The 17,376-nt window shown below is 53.3% G+C and overlaps 2 protein-coding genes across 2 annotated transcripts in view; one reads left to right on the top strand and one right to left on the bottom strand.

The window, feature by feature from the left end:
* LOC137644624 (serine-rich adhesin for platelets-like) overlaps positions 1 to 17,376 on the bottom strand; it is a 739,321-nt gene that overhangs the window by 714,775 nt on the left and 7,170 nt on the right. The window lies entirely within an intron of this gene.
* LOC137644618 (basic salivary proline-rich protein 3-like) lies at positions 12,372 to 13,808 on the top strand. The gene has a single exon (XM_068377571.1). It carries the CDS (start codon positions 12,372 to 12,374, stop codon positions 13,806 to 13,808), a length of 1,437 nt encoding a protein of 478 aa, XP_068233672.1.

Genomic DNA, 17,376 nt, shown 5'->3' with positions numbered 1-17,376 from the left:
ATGGTCTCCAGGCGTGAAGCCAAAGCGATGCTACGGCTTGTGGTAGATGTTGCAGTGTGGTTGAGTAGCTCGTGTCGTGGGGGAAGCTCTCTCAGGAGTTCCATCAGGATATGCAGAAGTTCCAGGAACCGCTCTGCATGATGCCGCAGCGGAGCTATCAGAGTCATCGACAGGTTGACCGATAGTTTAGTCTTGTTGAGCCCCCTTCTCAACAGACAGAACGGTGGGAAGGCGTAGACGTCGATGTTGTCCCACCATGTAGGAAGGCATCTTGCCAGAGTGCCTTGGGGTCTGGGACTGGGAGTAGTACAGAGGCAGCTTGAAATTCAAGGCTGTCGCAAACAGGTCCACAAGGTCAGGACTTGTTGGCTACCAGGGGGAGGCCGAAGACCACTCGGTACTCTCTATCTGTGAGGCCCTACTCAGACTGTCGGAGAGCACATTCCTTTGTCGGGAATGAAGCGAGCCAATAGGGTTTTGAGTGGACTTCGGTTCATCTCAGTATCTCTACTGCAAGATGAGAAAGTTGTTATGAAAAGGTACCTCCCTGCTTGTTGAAACAAAAGGCACTACAGTGGAGATGTCGTTCACGGAGTGACTCGCCAGGGTCTGTTGGAAGTGTTGAAGGGCCAGAATACGGCCTTCATTCCTAGCAGATTGATGTGGAGGTACCCTTCTGGTTCTGACCATAGGCCTGATTCAGAACGACTAACCCAGCGACTCCTGCTGGGAGGAAGGGAATCGAACGATCCTGAGGAGTAGAGATCATGGGGCCTGCCTGAAAAGAAGGAGAAGAATGTTGCCCAGACCTCTCTGAAGATTCTTCCTGCTCTTGCACGTGCCATGCTCTGCGCTTACAGGATGAAGATCGTGATCTGGAAGTACGCGCTCCAGAAGACTCGCCAGGTTGCCCGTGTTGCGAAAACCCTACGGGAATCGCGGTTGAAATCACCCCGGCGCTCGCGCGATGGCTAATCGCTGGTTCGCGCATGGGTGAACGTGGGTGCGCCCCCGCGTGGGTGCAAGGGCGCGCAGGCAAAAGTGTGCGTGGGCGCCCAGGTGAGGGCGAGCACGGTTATGAGGGCGAGCACGGTTGTAAGGGCGAGCACGGTTGTAAGGGCGAGCACGGTTGTAAGGGCGAGCACGGTTGTAAGGGCGAGCACGGTTGTAAGGGCGAGCACGGTTTTAAGGGCGAGAGCTGGAGGTCGGGAGACCGATGGCTCGTTTTGGCGAGCGATGGCGAGTTTTGGCGAGCGATGGCGCGCTTTGGCGAGCGATGGCGCGCTTTGGCGAGCGATGGCGGGTTTCGGCGAGCGATGGCGGGTTTCGGCGAGCGATGGCGGGTTTCGGCGAGCGATGGCATGTTTAGGTGGGAATCACGCTGGCGCTTGCGCGATGCAAAACCGTTGGTTCGCGCGCGGGCGAACACGGGTGAGCATAGGTGTGGGCGCGCGGTCGTAAGGACGAGCGCAGGCGGCCGGGAGACCGATGGCGCGTAAGCGAGCGAAGGCGCGTCTCGGCGGGTGATGGCGCGTCTCGGCGGGCGATGGCGCGTCTCGGCGGGCGATGGCGCGTCTCGGCGGGCGATGGCGCGTCTCGGCGGGCGATGGCGCGTCTCGGCGGGCGATGGCGCGTCTCGGCGGGCGATGGCGCGTCTCGGCGGGCGATGGCGCGTCTCGGCGGGCGATGGGGCGTCTCGGCGGGCGATGGCTCGTCTCGGCGGGCGATGGCTCGTCTCGGCGGGCGATGGCTCGTCTCGGCGGGCGATGGGTCGTAGGCGGGCGATGGGTCGTAAGCGGGCGATGGGTCGTAGGCGGGCGATGGGTCGTAGGCGGGCGATGGCGCGTTGGCAAGCGATGGCGCGTAACGACCGATCGCGTACAGGAGAGTTGACGCGTGGGCGCGTAGGAAACCTACGACGATTGAAGCGTTGCCGCGTTGAAAACGCTTGCGAGCGATTGCGCGTCTTGGCGAGCGATGGCGCGTCTTGGCGAGCGATGGCGCGTCTTGGCGAGCGATGGGTCGTAAGCGGGCGATGGGTCGTAAGCGGGCGATGGGTCGTAAGCGGGCGATGGGTCGTAAGCGGGCGATGGGTCGTAAGCGGGCGATGGGTCGTAAGCGGGCGATGGGTCGTAAGCGGGCGATGGGTCGTAAGCGGGCGATGGGTCGTAGGCGGGCGATGGGTCGTAAGCGGGCGATGGGACGTAGGCGGGCGATGGGTCGTAGGCGGGCGAAGGCGGATTGGCAAGCGATGGCGCGTTGGCAAGCGATGGCGCGTTGGCAAGCGATGGCGCGTTGGCAAGCGATGGCGCGTAGCGACCGATCGCGTACAGGAGAGTTAACACGTGGGCACGTAGGAAACCTACGACGATTGAAGCGTTGGCGCGTTAAAAACGCTTGCACTCAGGCGATGAATCGCGCGGGCGCGCGTAGAAGATCGCTGGCGCGTAAGGAGAACCCAGGGGTGCCTGCGAGCGCCTGTGCGCTAGCTTAGGTGTCTCCTGGGTGGCGCGATGTGAAGTGGAAGCGTGCTGGCGCGCTGGAACTGGAACCGCGTATGGGCGCGCTTGGCGCGAAACTTCAGAAGGGCGCTGCGAGTCCAGAAGAACCTGTGAGCGCCTGTGCGCTAGCGTAGGAACTTCTTGAACTGCGCACGACAAGGCAGGAACCAGGAGATCGTAGGAGTGTAGTTGCGTGGCCAGAAGATATGCGCGGCCAGTCGATATCAACAAGGGTGCAGAACCAGAGAGATCGTCGGCGAGGAGATGAAGGAATAAACTCTCTGCCTGCACCCAGATGTGAAGATCGTGGGCGCGTGGGCGAATGTTAGCGCGTATTACGCACATCAGGAAAGGGGGGCGCAGATTCGCGCTGGCGAGCAGGAGAACGTGGTGTTCAGTGAAGAAATAATCTCCCTGCTTGCGCCCAGATCCGGAGATCGTGGGCACGAGGGCGATCAGATGTGAGCCGGCGAGCAGGCGATCGTGGGCGTTCAGGAGACCGTAGGTGCACATGGCGCGTAGCCGCACAGAAGGTCTCAAAAGAGTTGGCGATCAGGAGTTGATTCAGCAGAAGTCTGGTCCACAGCAGGAGAGCATTTGTGAACTACTGCACTCGAGCGCGCAGGAGAACGAGGTTGCACAGGTAAAAAAAACCTGGCACCAAAGGGACTTACATTGTGAGATAAGCCCTTTGCCCCGAAGGGACCGCACTGCGCTTCTGCGTCCAGGAACGGAGAAGGAAGACAAGAAGATCTGGCAGGTGTCGGAGATCGCAAACGAACTGCCGTCAGGTCTAGCGAAGCAGCTGCAACTGTCTGTTCTCGTCGAAGAGAATCCTCTGCGGCTGAAGATGAAGACAACCACGGACAGGAGCACCATCATCAGTCCTCCGAAGAGGAGTCTCTGTTAGTGAACTCCCCCGAGGGGGAGAGACACTCGCAGGAGAGACCGTTGGGCTCAGCTGCCTCCTCGAAGATGTTCGGAGGGGGGAGCTGAGCCTTCAGCAACAACAGCAAGGGAGTCCTCCGAAGAGGAGTCTCTATGAGTGTCCTCTCTCGCGAACGAGAGAGGTGAACACTTCGTAGAAGAGACAGGAAGGACTGATGAAGGCGCCCCTAAGGGCCGTTGGATCAGCAAGCTGACCATAAAGAGCAACCCTCCGAAGAGGAGCTCCTGCAGCAGCTCAGCCCCTTGAGCGTAGCTGCAAGTGCGACCGCTCAGCACCAAGAGCATAATCGCACGAACTCCATGGTCCGGCCTTGCAACCGCTCAGCCCCTTGAGCATGGTTACAAAAGCGGTCGCTCAGCACCAAGAGCATAACCACCCGAGGACCAGAAATAATTAAGGTAAGAGAAGATGCCCCCCCTGAAGGAGAAAAAACTCATACCTGGGAAGGGAACCTCCCTCGGAAGGGAAGTTACCCACCCATGGAGGCGAACCTCCTGAGCGTTCTAAATGAACTAAGGAGCTGACAGTTGTCACGGGAGAACTTCTAGGAGAAGGAACACGCCCATGACGAAGTCGTAGAGGAGGCGGCAACAGCAGACTCCCCAGGCCCCAACAGGACAGCTCTGCTTCGTTGGCACATTAGGCAAACGAAAAACTAGATAGTTAACTGAAAATAAAACAATTAGTTAACATTAATTACCCCGGGGGAACTCCGAAGAGGAACCCCTGCGAGAAAAGAACATAAGAATTACGCACCAGGAATGCGCCCTCCTCCCCCACTGACACTCACGGGAAGGGGGGGAAGGCGGAGAACTGTAACAAAACAGAATTATAACAATTATAATTATGTAATTCATCTAAGAATGTTCACTAATAGTAAGAACGAATGAACCCCAAAGGGAAGCGTTGTACACAGAAGCTGAAAAGTTAACAAATACAATTAGATTTAATTAAAAATAGAGACAAAATAAACGGAGTAGCAACATCCCGCAACGGGAAGGAAGCTACCGTAATACGTAGTGGAAATAAAAGGGTGAACAACCTCAAAGAGAGAGAGAGAGAGACCGTAGTCAAACTAAACTCCCATGTTCCCTACGCTGATAGACCAAGTTCCCCGTAGGAAAGGAGGAACAGCGGAGAAACAGATTAATAAATAAAGTCCAGCGATGACGATTCACCACGGCGCCCGCCGAAGGGAAACCGAAGGACCAAGGGAGAGATCGCCACCCATGAAATGACACCATGGTGGCCTGGGACCAAACGGAGAAGTTGCCGTACAATTGAGTGGACTTCTACACACACACACACAGCACAAACACTGAAAAAGAAACTTACTGTATTTCTATACTCAAATATATACATAAAAATAAGAATGTTTACATATATATCAAGTATAAGAAAAGTAAGTAATTAAATAAGACAAAACATTAATGGCTGCCATGCGAGGACGGGACAGAGACGTCTGTTCATCGTCCAAGCCAAAAGTGAAGAGAAGCAGTTCACCGGTGTGTGAACGGGGGAGGGGTAGCTAGCTACCACTCCCCTACCCCCTTGTTAACTAGCGCGGGGGTAATACACCCTCGTTAAAATTCTAATGGCTCGTCATTTCAGCTACGCCGAAAGTAAACCCTATGTAAATAGCGTGGTTTGTATTTCTGTTACGGAACAAACACTATTAGGTGGTGCTTCTCCCATAAGTTACTTGTTCGAACAGAGTAAAGGAACCAAAGTTTTAGAATTTATACCTCTTTGCTATTTATTTTCAATATTGGGATAAACATGCCATATAATCTGGCACTTATTTTATTGATCATGTTAATAATAGAAGGCTAGAGTAGAAATGCGTTTGATATATCTATTCTGATAATTTGAAATGGAACCCAGTCCATGCTCGAACAGATGCTGGAGTGCGAAACTACAACTCACCCCTTTGTTAGGTATATATTCACCCCTTTAAGTTTGTATGCTGTAATTGATAATTAACGCCAAAATACAAGCCCACGGGGATAACGCGTAGCAAAACATGGTCCACTTACCAGAACACAAAAGCTATGAGATAATGTTTAGTGGGCAGCGAAGCAGGCATATGGCAGAGCAAAAATCAATAATTATTAGCTCAATTAAGTAGGGAGGTACTTGCAATACAATGAACACCGCTATGAAAGACTCCATAGAAAATGAGATGGAAACTCCCATTTCCTATGCGTCTGGAAGTCCTGGTAAACAAAAGCTCGAGTCCAGCGTTCTGACAGTGCTTCATTACTGTTCCCCTCTTTTGATTAAGGTAACTTTTTTTTATTACTTTATGACGATGACTGAAGGAAACAAAGTTTTAAAAAATTAATTTAAATGACAAATTCGAAGATAATTTGTATTTTTCCTAACCATACAAACCTTAGCTATTTACATTGGGTTTACCTTTTAGCGCAGCTGAAATGGCGAGCCATTAGAATTTAACGAGGGTGTATTACCCCCCCCCCCCGCTAGTTAGCGGGGGGGTAGGGGAGTGGTAGCTAGCTACCCCTCCCCCCCCCCCCCTTACACACAGGTGAATGCTCACTTTCACTTAGAGGTAGGACTTGTCTTGGGAGACAGGGCTGGCGGGCAAATATGTGTAAATAGCTAAGGTTTGTATGGTTAGGAAAAATACAAATTATCTTCGAATTTGTCATTTGTTCCGTAACCGAAATACAAACCACGCTATTTACATTGGGTGACTTACCCCTTAGGTAGGGTGGAAAGTCCCCAGCCATACTGGCTTTGGCTTTACCCGGGGACTCAGAATCCGAGCGAGTCGCACTCGAGAAAAGGAGTCCCTGCACCTCACAAGTTCCTTGCTCCGCAAGGAACCGTGTGGCCTACATAAGCTTGTGTGTGAAGGAAGTGTGACCCGTCCTAGGCAGTTGACCTGGAGTTCCAGAAGGAACTCTGGGTTAGGACGTTCCCAATACCACCTCGTCAGGGTATGGGAGACGTGACAGTATTGACTCAATACTCGGAACACAAGGAAGCATGGTTTACCTGCAGAGGTTCGAGGTCAGCTATGCAGAGACCAGGATGCTGCTTCCCCGTAGAGGGGATGATGAAGAAAGAAGTAAGGGCCAGACATACTTCTTTCGTTCATGCAGACTAAAACCTGATAACAATGCCCTCAACCTTCTGCTACCTGTCCAAAAAGTAGCCTGAGGTTAGACCAGCTGTTGTGTAGCCACCACAGAGCGATAGAAAACGTATCGAAACTCCTGTGGGTCGTGCCCTGCAGGAAGCGGGCTGCGAAGGTCATTAGACGCTTCCAGACTCCAGCTTGTAGCACCTGCGTCACAGAGTAGTATTACTCGAAGGCGAGGGACGTTGCGATGTATCCAACATCGTGCTGTAGGGCGACGTGACGGGGGAGGGTCTGGAGACAGGTCGAGATGAATTTCCTCGAGTCCGAGCTGAAGAGGTATACTGGTGACTCTCCCCCGTGTCCTCCTTGTGCTCCCAAATTGGCTGCAGCTGTTCCCAAAGCTAACCCCTCGATTCCTTTACTGGCAAGAAGGAGAAGGTTTTGGGACATCAGATACAGAATGGAGACTCAAAATCTTGAAGGAATTGGACCGAAGGGCCGGGACCCCAAGATTCTGAGTCTAGCCAACAACTCAGGAGCGAACCTGAATGTTGCCCTCCCCCCTTCCTTAGAAAGGGCGGAGTCGTACGAGATCAAGAAGATTGCTTACACACTGGCCGCGGCCAGAGTGAGCAGGAGACCCAAGACGGAATACAATCAGAGGCCTGTCGTAAAGGGTCTTGAGAAGATCTCTTAAGGGACTAAAAAGTCCGAGCCATGCTCCAAGTTGGAGGTCTCACTCCGACTAGGGCAGGGACGTTCGTAGCTTCGCATGAGCGAGGAAAGATCCTGCGGGAAGGAAAAAGTTATTCCTTTAAGCCTGAAGGTCAGGGAAAGGCTAAGCGACAGGCTTCATTGCCAAGAGCGGAAAGGAGTTTCCTCCCGCCGAAAGGCAATAAGATCGTTATTGCTGGAGAAGAGGCCCCAAGGGAAGAGGTACAGTGAGCCCTCGCTACTTCACGGTTCGACCATCGCGGATTCACCACTTCGCGGATTTTTTTCATAACGCATGTATATACATATATCGCGGCTTTTCCGGAAATTTCGAAAATACCGCGATGTGACCGATGGTGCGAGATTGGAGAAAGTAAGGAAAATTGAATCATGATTGATTTTCAATATAAATGAAACTTTGAGGAGCAACAAAGATATCATTTGTTAGAGAGATAGAGAGAGGTAAGGAATGGGAGGTAGTGAAAAGTAGCCCAGAGAGAGAGAGAGAGAGAGAGAGAGAGAGAGAGAGAGAGAGAGAGAGAGAGAGAGAGAGAGAGAGAGAGAGAGAGAGAGAGAGAGTGTGTGTGTGTGTTGTTTTATATGTAATAAACAAAAACATTTTATAGGTTATAACACATTGGTGCTTATGTAATAACAACTGTATACTGTAGACGGTTTGAATAAGTTAAGAAATGGTATAAACAATACTTTGTTAGTGTATTCCTACACTCTCATGAGCGGCAGCTAGACGTCAGCTGATCTAATCACAGCCAAAAGTAAAACAAAAAGAAATCAACAATACTCGATTTTTAAAACACCCGAAATTTAAAAACAAAAGTACACGCTTTCTTAATGTGCAATTAACTATTTAAAGAGTAGCAATTTTCTAGAATAAAATGATGTTTCCCAAAAAAATAGTGGTTTGCTGATGAAATCGGATGCCGTATTTTTAGCAACGATTGAAATGGATGTAAACTCGGCATAATTTTTTCGTTTCATATTTAATTGACACTAAGAAAAGTAATTTTAGTTTCTTCATCTATATGTAAGTATTGTATAACACGAAAAGAGAGAGAGAGAGAGAGAGAGAGAGAGAGAGAGAGAGAGAGAGAGAGAGAGAGAGAGAGAGAAATGAATCAGCTGTTGTAATGAATGCCGAGTTTTTCTTTCGTGAGAATTTCATCGCCACGACTATAACAACAACATACTGTACTGAACTTTACAGTATTATACGGACTACTGTAATATGATAAAGTAAAATATTTGTTAATAACCTATTTTATATGAAATGGGGCTATTTTTTTCTGTTTAAAATTTACATTTACGTACGTAAAACAACTCTCTCTCTCTCTCTCTCTCTCTCTCTCTCTCTCTCTCTCTCTCTCTCTCCTCTCTCTCTCTCTCTCTCTCTCTCAAATTGTTTTCCTGCTTTGTTACGTATGTATGATTTTATATAGATACGGTAAATAATATTTGTAATAACATTTTCTAAAAGCTTTTACTGTAATATCATTATTTATCACTTTCATCATGCGCGTTAAATGCCTTCGTTTGTTTACTGAGCGTACTTTATGACGCCGTTGTTTCAGGCGGCGTCATAAAGAAAAACATTTCATTTGGAAGTCCTAAGAAAAAATAAGTAAAACATTGGTAATAACAAAATCAACATAATGTACTGAATAATCAATATAATCGATGCAAAAACTAACCTACACATAGATGTGTAAATGCGTTTGTTTCTTCATTATGATCAGAGATAAACGTAAACAAAACATTGGCTGCCATTTTTTAATCGTGCTTTTTGGCGTGTTTAGGAAACGCATGATATAAAATCGCCTTTAATATTTGTGCCTGTTTTAGTTTATGGTACTGTAGTACATGCATTAAGTGTTCTGTACATTAAAGGGTAGTTTGTTAACAGTACTACGTACAAGGGAAGGTTTTAAAAGTCTGAATATACATGTTAAATAAATAGGTAAATATGGTGTCACTACTTGGCGGATTTTCACCTATCGCGGTCGGGTCTGGAACCTATCTACCGCGATAAACGAGGGTTCACTGTATATCTCCCACGGCACCAACCACCGAAGACTCTTCACTTCGCCTGGAAGACCCCAGCGGATGACTATCGCAGATGACGCGACCTCCGTCCCGCGACTGTAGCGGGTTGTCTCTTCTTGAGGAGGCGGCCTAGTGTATCCAGGCATGAAGCCGAAGCGACGCCCCGACTCGTGAAAGATGTTGCAGTGTGGTTGTTTGAGTAGTCTGTGCCGTGGGAGAAGCTCTCCCGGGAGTTCCGTCAGGGGAAGCAGAGGGTCCAGAAACCGTTCTGCGCATAGTCCCAGTGGAGCTCTCCCATTGAAAGGTTGACAGACAACCTGGTTTTGTTGAGACCCATTCTCCACAGACAAAAAGGAGGGAAGACGCAGGCGTCGAAGTTGTCCCACCATCACCGAAATGCATCTTGCCAGAGTCTCAGGGTCTGAGACTGGGGGGAAGAACAGCAGAAGCTTGAGGTTCCAAGCTGTCACGATCAGGTCCCCCAGACCAGGACTTGCTGGTTACTCAAGGCCAAAGACCCCTAGGTATACTCTCTCTACGAGGCTCTGCTCGGATAGTCGGAGAGAACATTCCTCTGCCTGGAATGAGAGAGCCGATGGTGGTATTGAGAGTATCTCAATCATCTTGGTATCTCTACTACAAGATGTGAAGGTGTGAAAATGCGTCCCCTGCTGGTTAGAACACGGCAGAATCATGAAGTCGACGCGCTCGGAGCGACTCGGCAGGAGCTGTAGGATCCGTAGAGGGGCCAGACTACGGCCCCTAAGCCTGCCTGAATGATGGAGAGGTATCCTTCAGGTCCTGACCATAGGCCTGGACCGGAACATGCCCCCCCCCCACCCTCTTTTCTTTGACGAGTCCGAGAACAGCATCAAGAATGTGGGGAAAGGACGAGAATATCCATTCCCATCAAGAGGTTCCATAGGTCAACACCCATTGCAGGTCTAATAGTTCCGCTGGTCCCATAGGGGCCAGAAAGTCCGGTTAATCGTTGCCTGAAACCACCGGAACTTGGACCGCCCCACATGGAACTTATCCTGAGGCAACCGTTCGGAACTATAGACGGGTCAATGAGGAAAGGAGAACTAGGAAACGTTCCAAGCTAGGGCTGAAAGCTCTGCTTGACTGAGAACAGGTACTGCGACTCTCCTCAGCCTTGCCACAGTCAACTGAAGGGAAGGCTCGGAGGAGGTGGCAACAATATCTGGCGTCCCCAGGTGGTCACCCATCCAAGTACCGACCAGAACTGACGTTGCTCAACCTCGCTGGACAGACGAGAAGAGGGGTTTCCAACGTGGTAAGGCCGTTGACTCAATATCATGGCCAGATACTCCAGATGTTGAGGCAGAAGAAGAGAAGGCTCCTAGCAAAATACCATGAACCCCCACTCATGGTAAGCATCCAGAGGCTTGTCCCGGCGCTGAAGAAGGTCGAACCCGAACCTACCGGAGTTGACCAGACCTCCAAAAAGCAGAGGAGGCGGAAGCCTGCACCTGAGCAGCCATGAGGAAAGCAGGGAGAGTTCTCTGGGGAAAAAAAACCTGCGATGCCACGGCGGGATCGCCACACTGCATCATAAGCAGGAATACCTGCAGTCCAGGCTGAATTCCACGAGCTTCCTGGAAGATGGATGGAATGGAAACTGAAAGTACCCGTCCTTCCGATCCAGGGTTTAAGGAGTCCTGTCGCCTCGTTACCAGTCTGATCGATTCTGCTGTTCCACGCTGGACGAAGTTTGTTCGACAAACTTGATCAGGGCCGAGAGGTCGACTACGGAACTCCCATCTCAGATATTTCCTTACAAGAAAGGATCGACTGAAGAAGCCGGGGGTGAAGCCGTCGATGATCCTATGGAGGACCTTCTCCTAAGGTATGGATCATTCTGCCCAAACAGGCAAACTCTTGCCGACCCTATGGCATAGAGGTTCAGAGACAATGAATTCGCTGACAGAGACGGCAGGCGCGATATCCTTGGCTGATCACAGAGATCGTGCGGGAATGGGCATCGGGAAACTGTCATCCGGATGAGTAACCTTAGGCATCCTCCCAGCGTGAAACCTGCAAGGGGGGGGGTGCCAATCATAGAGTTCTTGAACTCTGCCGCTCCCTCTAGGACTATTCCCCACCCCGGGGGAGCCTCCCGTGCCATCTGTTCCTGACAGGAGGAAACTGCAATTGGACACCTTGTCTCAGTTGTCGTAGCCGATAACTTAGGCCGACGTGGTTGAAAGAAAAAGGCGCTGGAGCCCTGCAGAGTCTGGAAGAAAGCGCCTTGGAGGAGAGAAAACAGAAGTCGACTTCCTCCGCATAGCCGCTGTCTATGTCTCTGTCCTTGGGCACAAACAAACTCTTCTCAAGGATGGAAGGGTGTCTGAGGTTGTCGACATCCAAGGATGAGACACCCGAAAGGAAGCCCTCGGTCAGCGCGTCCAGATGGTCCAACATCGAGCTTGCCCGCAAGTTAGATACTTAACGACGAAACGCCAAGGTGCCTGCGCCCGAGAGGAGGAGAGTACCCATGACCTTCCTGTAGCTTCCTTGAACCAAACCTCGGGCTGTAACCGAGGAGGGAAAGGACCTGGTAACCCCCTTTCACAAGATGGAGAAGAGGAAGGGTTAAGCAATCACCCCTTGGCCGATGGAGAAATCTCGAACGGAAAGCCCCCCGCCAAAAATCCTTCCAGGGAATGACGGGGAAGGGCTAACCCAGGTTCTGGAAAGAGGAGTGTTGCTCAGACCTCCCGGAAGATTCTTCTTGTTCTTGCATGTGCCGTGCTCTGCGTTTACGGGGTGAGGCCGTGTTCTGGAAATACGCTCCAGAAGAACTCGCCAGGCTGGCCATGCTGCGAAAACCCCAATGGGAATCGTGGTCGCAATCGCCCTGGAGCTCGCGCGATGGTAAATCAATGATTTGCGCGTGGGCGAACGTGGAAGCGCCCAACCGCGGTCACGCAGGAACGCAAACGAAGGTGAGCGAAGGAATGCAGAAGGAGGGCGAGCATGGTAGGAAGGGCGAGCGATAACCCACAGGCGAGCAATGGATACTGCAAGAATTAAGCCGATGTTCGGGCGACGGACCACCGCCGGTCCGGGCGACGGACCACCGCCGGTCCGGGCGACGGACCACCGCCGGTCCGGGCGACGGACCACCGCCGGTCCGGGCGACGGACCACCGCCGGTCCGGGCGACGGACCACCGCCGGTCCGGGCGACGGACCACCGCCGGTCCGGGCGACGGACCACCGCCGGTCCGGCCGACGGACCACCGCCGGTCCGGCCGACGGACCACCGCCGGTCCGGCCGACGGACCACCGCCGGTCCGGCCGACGGACCACCGCCGGTCCGGCCGACGGACCACCGCCGGTCCGGCCGACGGACCACCGCCGGTCCGGCCGACGGACCACCGCCGGTCCGGCCGACGGACCACCGCCGGTCCGGCCGACGGACCACCGCCGGTCCGGCCGACGGACCACCGCCGGTCCGGCCGACGGACCACCGCCGGTCCGGCCGACGGACCACCGCCGGTCCGGCCGACGGACCACCGCCGGTCCGGCCGACGGACCACCGCCGGTCCGGCCGACGGACCACCGCCGGTCCGGCCGTGTCCGGCCGACGGACCACCGCCGGTCCGGCCGACGGACCACCGCCGGTCCGGCCGACGGACCACCGCCGGTCCGGCCGACGGACCACCGCCGGTCCGGCCGACGGACCACCGCCGGTCCGGCCGACGGACCACCGCCGGTCCGGCCGACGGACCACCGCCGGTCCGGCCGACGGACCACCGCCGGTCCGGCCGACGGACCACCGCCGGTCCGGCCGACGGACCACCGCCGGTCCGGCCGACGGACCACCGCCGGTCCGGCCGACGGACCACCGCCGGTCCGGCCGACGGACCACCGCCGGTCCGGCCGACGGACCACCGCCGGTCCGGCCGACGGACCACCGCCGGTCCGGCCGACGGACCACCGCCGGTCCGGCCGACGGACCACCGCCGGTCCGGCCGACGGACCACCGCCGGTCCGGCCGACGGACCACCGCCGGTCCGGCCGACGGACCACCGCCGGTCCGGCCGACGGACCACCGCCGGTCCGGCCGACGGACCACCGCCGGTCCGGCCGACGGACCACCGCCGGTCCGGCCGACGGACCACCGCCGGTCCGGCCGACGGACCACCGCCGGTCCGGCCGACGGACCACCGCCGGTCCGGCCGACGGACCACCGCCGGTCCGGCCGACGGACCACCGCCGGTCCGGCCGACGGACCACCGCCGGTCCGGCCGACGGACCACCGCCGGTCCGGCCGACGGACCACCGCCGGTCCGGCCGACGGACCACCGCCGGTCCGGCCGACGGACCACCGCCGGTCCGGCCGACGGACCACCGCCGGTTCGCGCGCGGGCTAACATTGGAGAGCATGTGCGCGGTCGCGCAGGAACGTGGGCGTGTGGCCCCGCAGGCACGTGGGCGAGCGAGTGAGCACAGGCGGTCTGGAGACCGATGGCGCGTCGGCGAGCGATGGCGCGTCGACGAGCGATGGCGCGTCGACGAGCGATGGCGCGTCGGCGAGCGATGGCGCGTCGGCGAGCGATGGCGCGTCGACGAGCGATGGCGCGTCGACGAGCGATGGCGCGTCGACGAGCGATGGCGCGTCGACGAGCGATGGCGCGTCGACGAGCGATGGCGCGTTATGGCGAGGCGATAGCCCGCAGGAGAGTGACGGAGCGTTGGCAAGCGATGGCGCGTCGGCAAGCGATGGCGCGTCGGCAAGTGATGGCGAGTCGGCAAGCGACTGAGCGTTGGTGCAGATGAAGAATCGCGCGGGTGCATAGGCGATTGCCAACGCGAGAGAGACTAGTGATGGTTAGCGCGCATCGCGCTAACAGAAGGCGCGCAGGTGCATCAGGAATGTGAGCGCTGAAGCCAGCTGTTAATCAGGCGATCTTAGACGGTCAGAAAACCGTTGGCGCCCATTGGTGCGTGGCAAAGAAGGGCGCGCAGATGTGCGCTGGCAAATGAAGAAAGCTGGCGCACAGAAGGACAGGAGAAAAGGTGAGCGCTGGCGAGCAGGAGGAAGATCTACGGCAAGACTCAGCTACCGGAGATCGTGGTCCACAGCAGGCGAGCGCTAGATCGCTACTGATTGTGGTCAGGGGAACTGACACGCGTGGCAGATCGATGGCGATCGTTGACGCGTAGGAGATCGCTGGCGAGCAGGTGAACGTTGACGCGTCTAAGGTCGCTGGCGAGCTGATGATCGCTGACGAGCAGAAGGCAACGCGTGGAAGCCTGCGCATAGAAGAAGAGTCCTTGACCCAGACCTGAACCGAAGTTCTACATCGCGAGGGCGAACGTGGGCACACAGGGCGCGTAACAGGAACCAACAGGAACAGCAGAGATGATCATCATGAGAGCGCTGACCTAACAGGAGAGCGCTGGCGAACAGGAGCGCGCTAGCGATCAGGAAGCGCTGATGAGCAGGAGAGCGACTGTGCGCTAACACTGAGCAGGAGCAGGAGAGAACACAGCAGAAGGGCGCGCAGGGGAACCCTGACACGCAAGGGAATAACCCCCGTGGGAGGCCACCCTTGCCCCGAAGGGATCGTTGACCGTCGGGAGACAGATGTCCTATCGGAAGACCGTTGTCCGTCGGGAAGACCGTTGTCCGTCGGGAAGACCGTTGCCCGTCGGGAAGACCGTTGCCCGTCGGGAAGACCGTTGCCCGTCGGGAAGACCGTTGCCCGTCGGGAAGACCGTTGCCCGTCGGGAAGACCGTTGCCCGTCGGGAAGACCGTTGCCCGTCGGGAAGACCGTTGCCCGTCGGGAAGACCGTTGCCCGTCGGAAGACGAGGTCAGACTGCTGTCCATCTGCACCAGGGCGGAAGATCAAGGAGGAGGAGTTGTAGGCTGCAAACGGAGATTCAAAAAGGCGCCTCTTAGCACCCTTATAGGGAGACGAGAGGCCCTTACGACGAGGTGGACGGTGAGCCTTACGGCGAAGGAGGCCAACAGCAACAGCAGCAGAAGAATCCTCCGAAGAGGAGTCTCTATGAGTGTACTCTCTCGCGAACGAAAGAGAAACACTTCGTAGAAGAGACTGGTCAGCCAGTGACCAAAAGGAGCAATCCTCCGAAGAGGGGCTCCTGCAGTTGCCCAGCCCCTTGAGCGAAACTGCAGGTGTGACCGCTCAGCACCAAGAGCATAGTCGCACGAAAAAAAGGCAAGAGAAGAACCCCCCAAAAGGGGAAAAACTCAAGCCTGGACAGGAAAAACTTCCCTCGGAAGGAAAGTTACCCACCCAAGGAGGCAAGCCTCCCGAGAGTTCTAAAATGAACTGGAGAGCTGTCAATCGTCAGAGGAGTACTTCCAGTAGAAGGAGACACGCCCCTGACGAAAATCTAAAGGGGAGGCAGCAACAGCCGAATCCCCAGGCCTCAACAAGACAGCTCACACCATTGCCATATTACAGAAACGAACTAGATCGGTAACTGTAAAAAAATAAAACAAAATTCATTAGTACACATTCATTCCCCCGGGAAGGCTCCGAAGAGGAATCCCGAGGGAAAAGAAACAAGATTTACACAACAGGCACGTGCCCTCACAACTACTTACACTCACGGAAGGAGGGCTGTAACCAAAACAGAATTATAACAATTATAATTATGAAACTATGTAATTATGTAATTTAAAAATGAATGAACACTAAAGAAAGAACGAAAACCCCGAAAGGAATCGTTCTACAAGCTGAAAAATTAACAACTACAATTAGATTCATAAACTAATTGAAACAAAACGTACGGCGTAGCAACCCCCCCACACGGGAAGGAAGCTACAAGGGGCGTAGTAAAACGTAGTAAAAGGGTGAACGACCTCAAGAGAGAGAGAGAGAGAGAAAGACCGAAGTCAAACTCGATCGCAACCCATAAAATTACGCCGTGGTGGCCTAACTGCCGAGGACTCCACGGAGATATCGTACACTACACACACACTCTGAAAAGGAAACTTACTGATTTCTATACTCAAATATATATACAAACATGAAAACATGTTTACATATATATTGAGTAAAAGAAAAGTAAGTGATTAAGTAAAGACAAAACAAACAATGGCTGCTAAGCGAGGACCAAGACAGAGACGTCTGTCCCAGTCCGAGCCAAAAGTGAAATTGAGCATTCACCTGTGTGTGAGGGGGGGAGGGGTAGCTAGCTACCACTCCCCTACCCCCCCCCCCCCCGCTAACTAGCGCGGGGGTAATACACCCTCGTTAAATTCTAATGGCTCGCCATTTCAGCTGCGCTAAAAGGTAAACCCAATGTAAATAGCGTGGTTTGTATTTCGGTTACGGAACAAATACCAATTAGGCGTTTCAAACATAATTGAGGACGATATCTCGCGCAAAGCCATAGCTTTCCCAGTTAAGGTAGTCGACCCACCAAAACCCAATAACTATGGATTTCTGCCAGAATTATCATCAAAACATTCAAAACACCAAAAAATACATAACAAACCAGTCTTATTTTCTACAAACCATTTATTGCACCATTCTATAATTTTACCATATTTTTTTTCCGCCACGATCTATTTCGTTCTATATCAATTTTGTCAGCATATAATCAAAATATATAAACAGTTGAAAACCTGTAGCCCCTAAAGCAATTAAAATGACGGAATTATAATTGAACTACACGGCAAAACTTTATTAATAAAGGAAATGGTTTATAAATAAAAAAACTTGCAATTTCTTTGAAAAACTTATTTTCGTCGCAAATAAATAGTCAAGATATAACCTAATATACCCTACTATAAGGGGGGCCACACAGTGGGAACTGGGGGTTTTGGGTGGAGAAAATTTAATGGTGAATCAATAATGGTAGAACTAACTTTTTCTTCTCTATGCATTATTCTCTGGAACTCTTAATAAATCCACAAAAAATTGCACAAAACATGGTATTCTCTTTCCCTGAAATATCTATTTCACTCCTTTGTTTAAGTTTTACAAGTCAGACATATCTGCTCCCATTTGTGCGTTTATGCATAGATTGTTGCA

The sequence above is a fragment of the Palaemon carinicauda genome, chromosome 7, assembly GCF_036898095.1.
Source record: "Palaemon carinicauda isolate YSFRI2023 chromosome 7, ASM3689809v2, whole genome shotgun sequence".
NCBI classification, from domain to species: domain Eukaryota; kingdom Metazoa; phylum Arthropoda; class Malacostraca; order Decapoda; family Palaemonidae; genus Palaemon; species Palaemon carinicauda.
Note: the sequence above shows the minus strand (reverse complement) of the source record. Positions and strands in the feature narration are given on the sequence as shown.

Coding starts and splice junctions, on each gene's coding strand:
- LOC137644618 (XM_068377571.1), top strand. CDS start 12,372: ATGGATACTGCAAGAATTAAGCCGATGTTCGGGCGACGGACCACCGCC.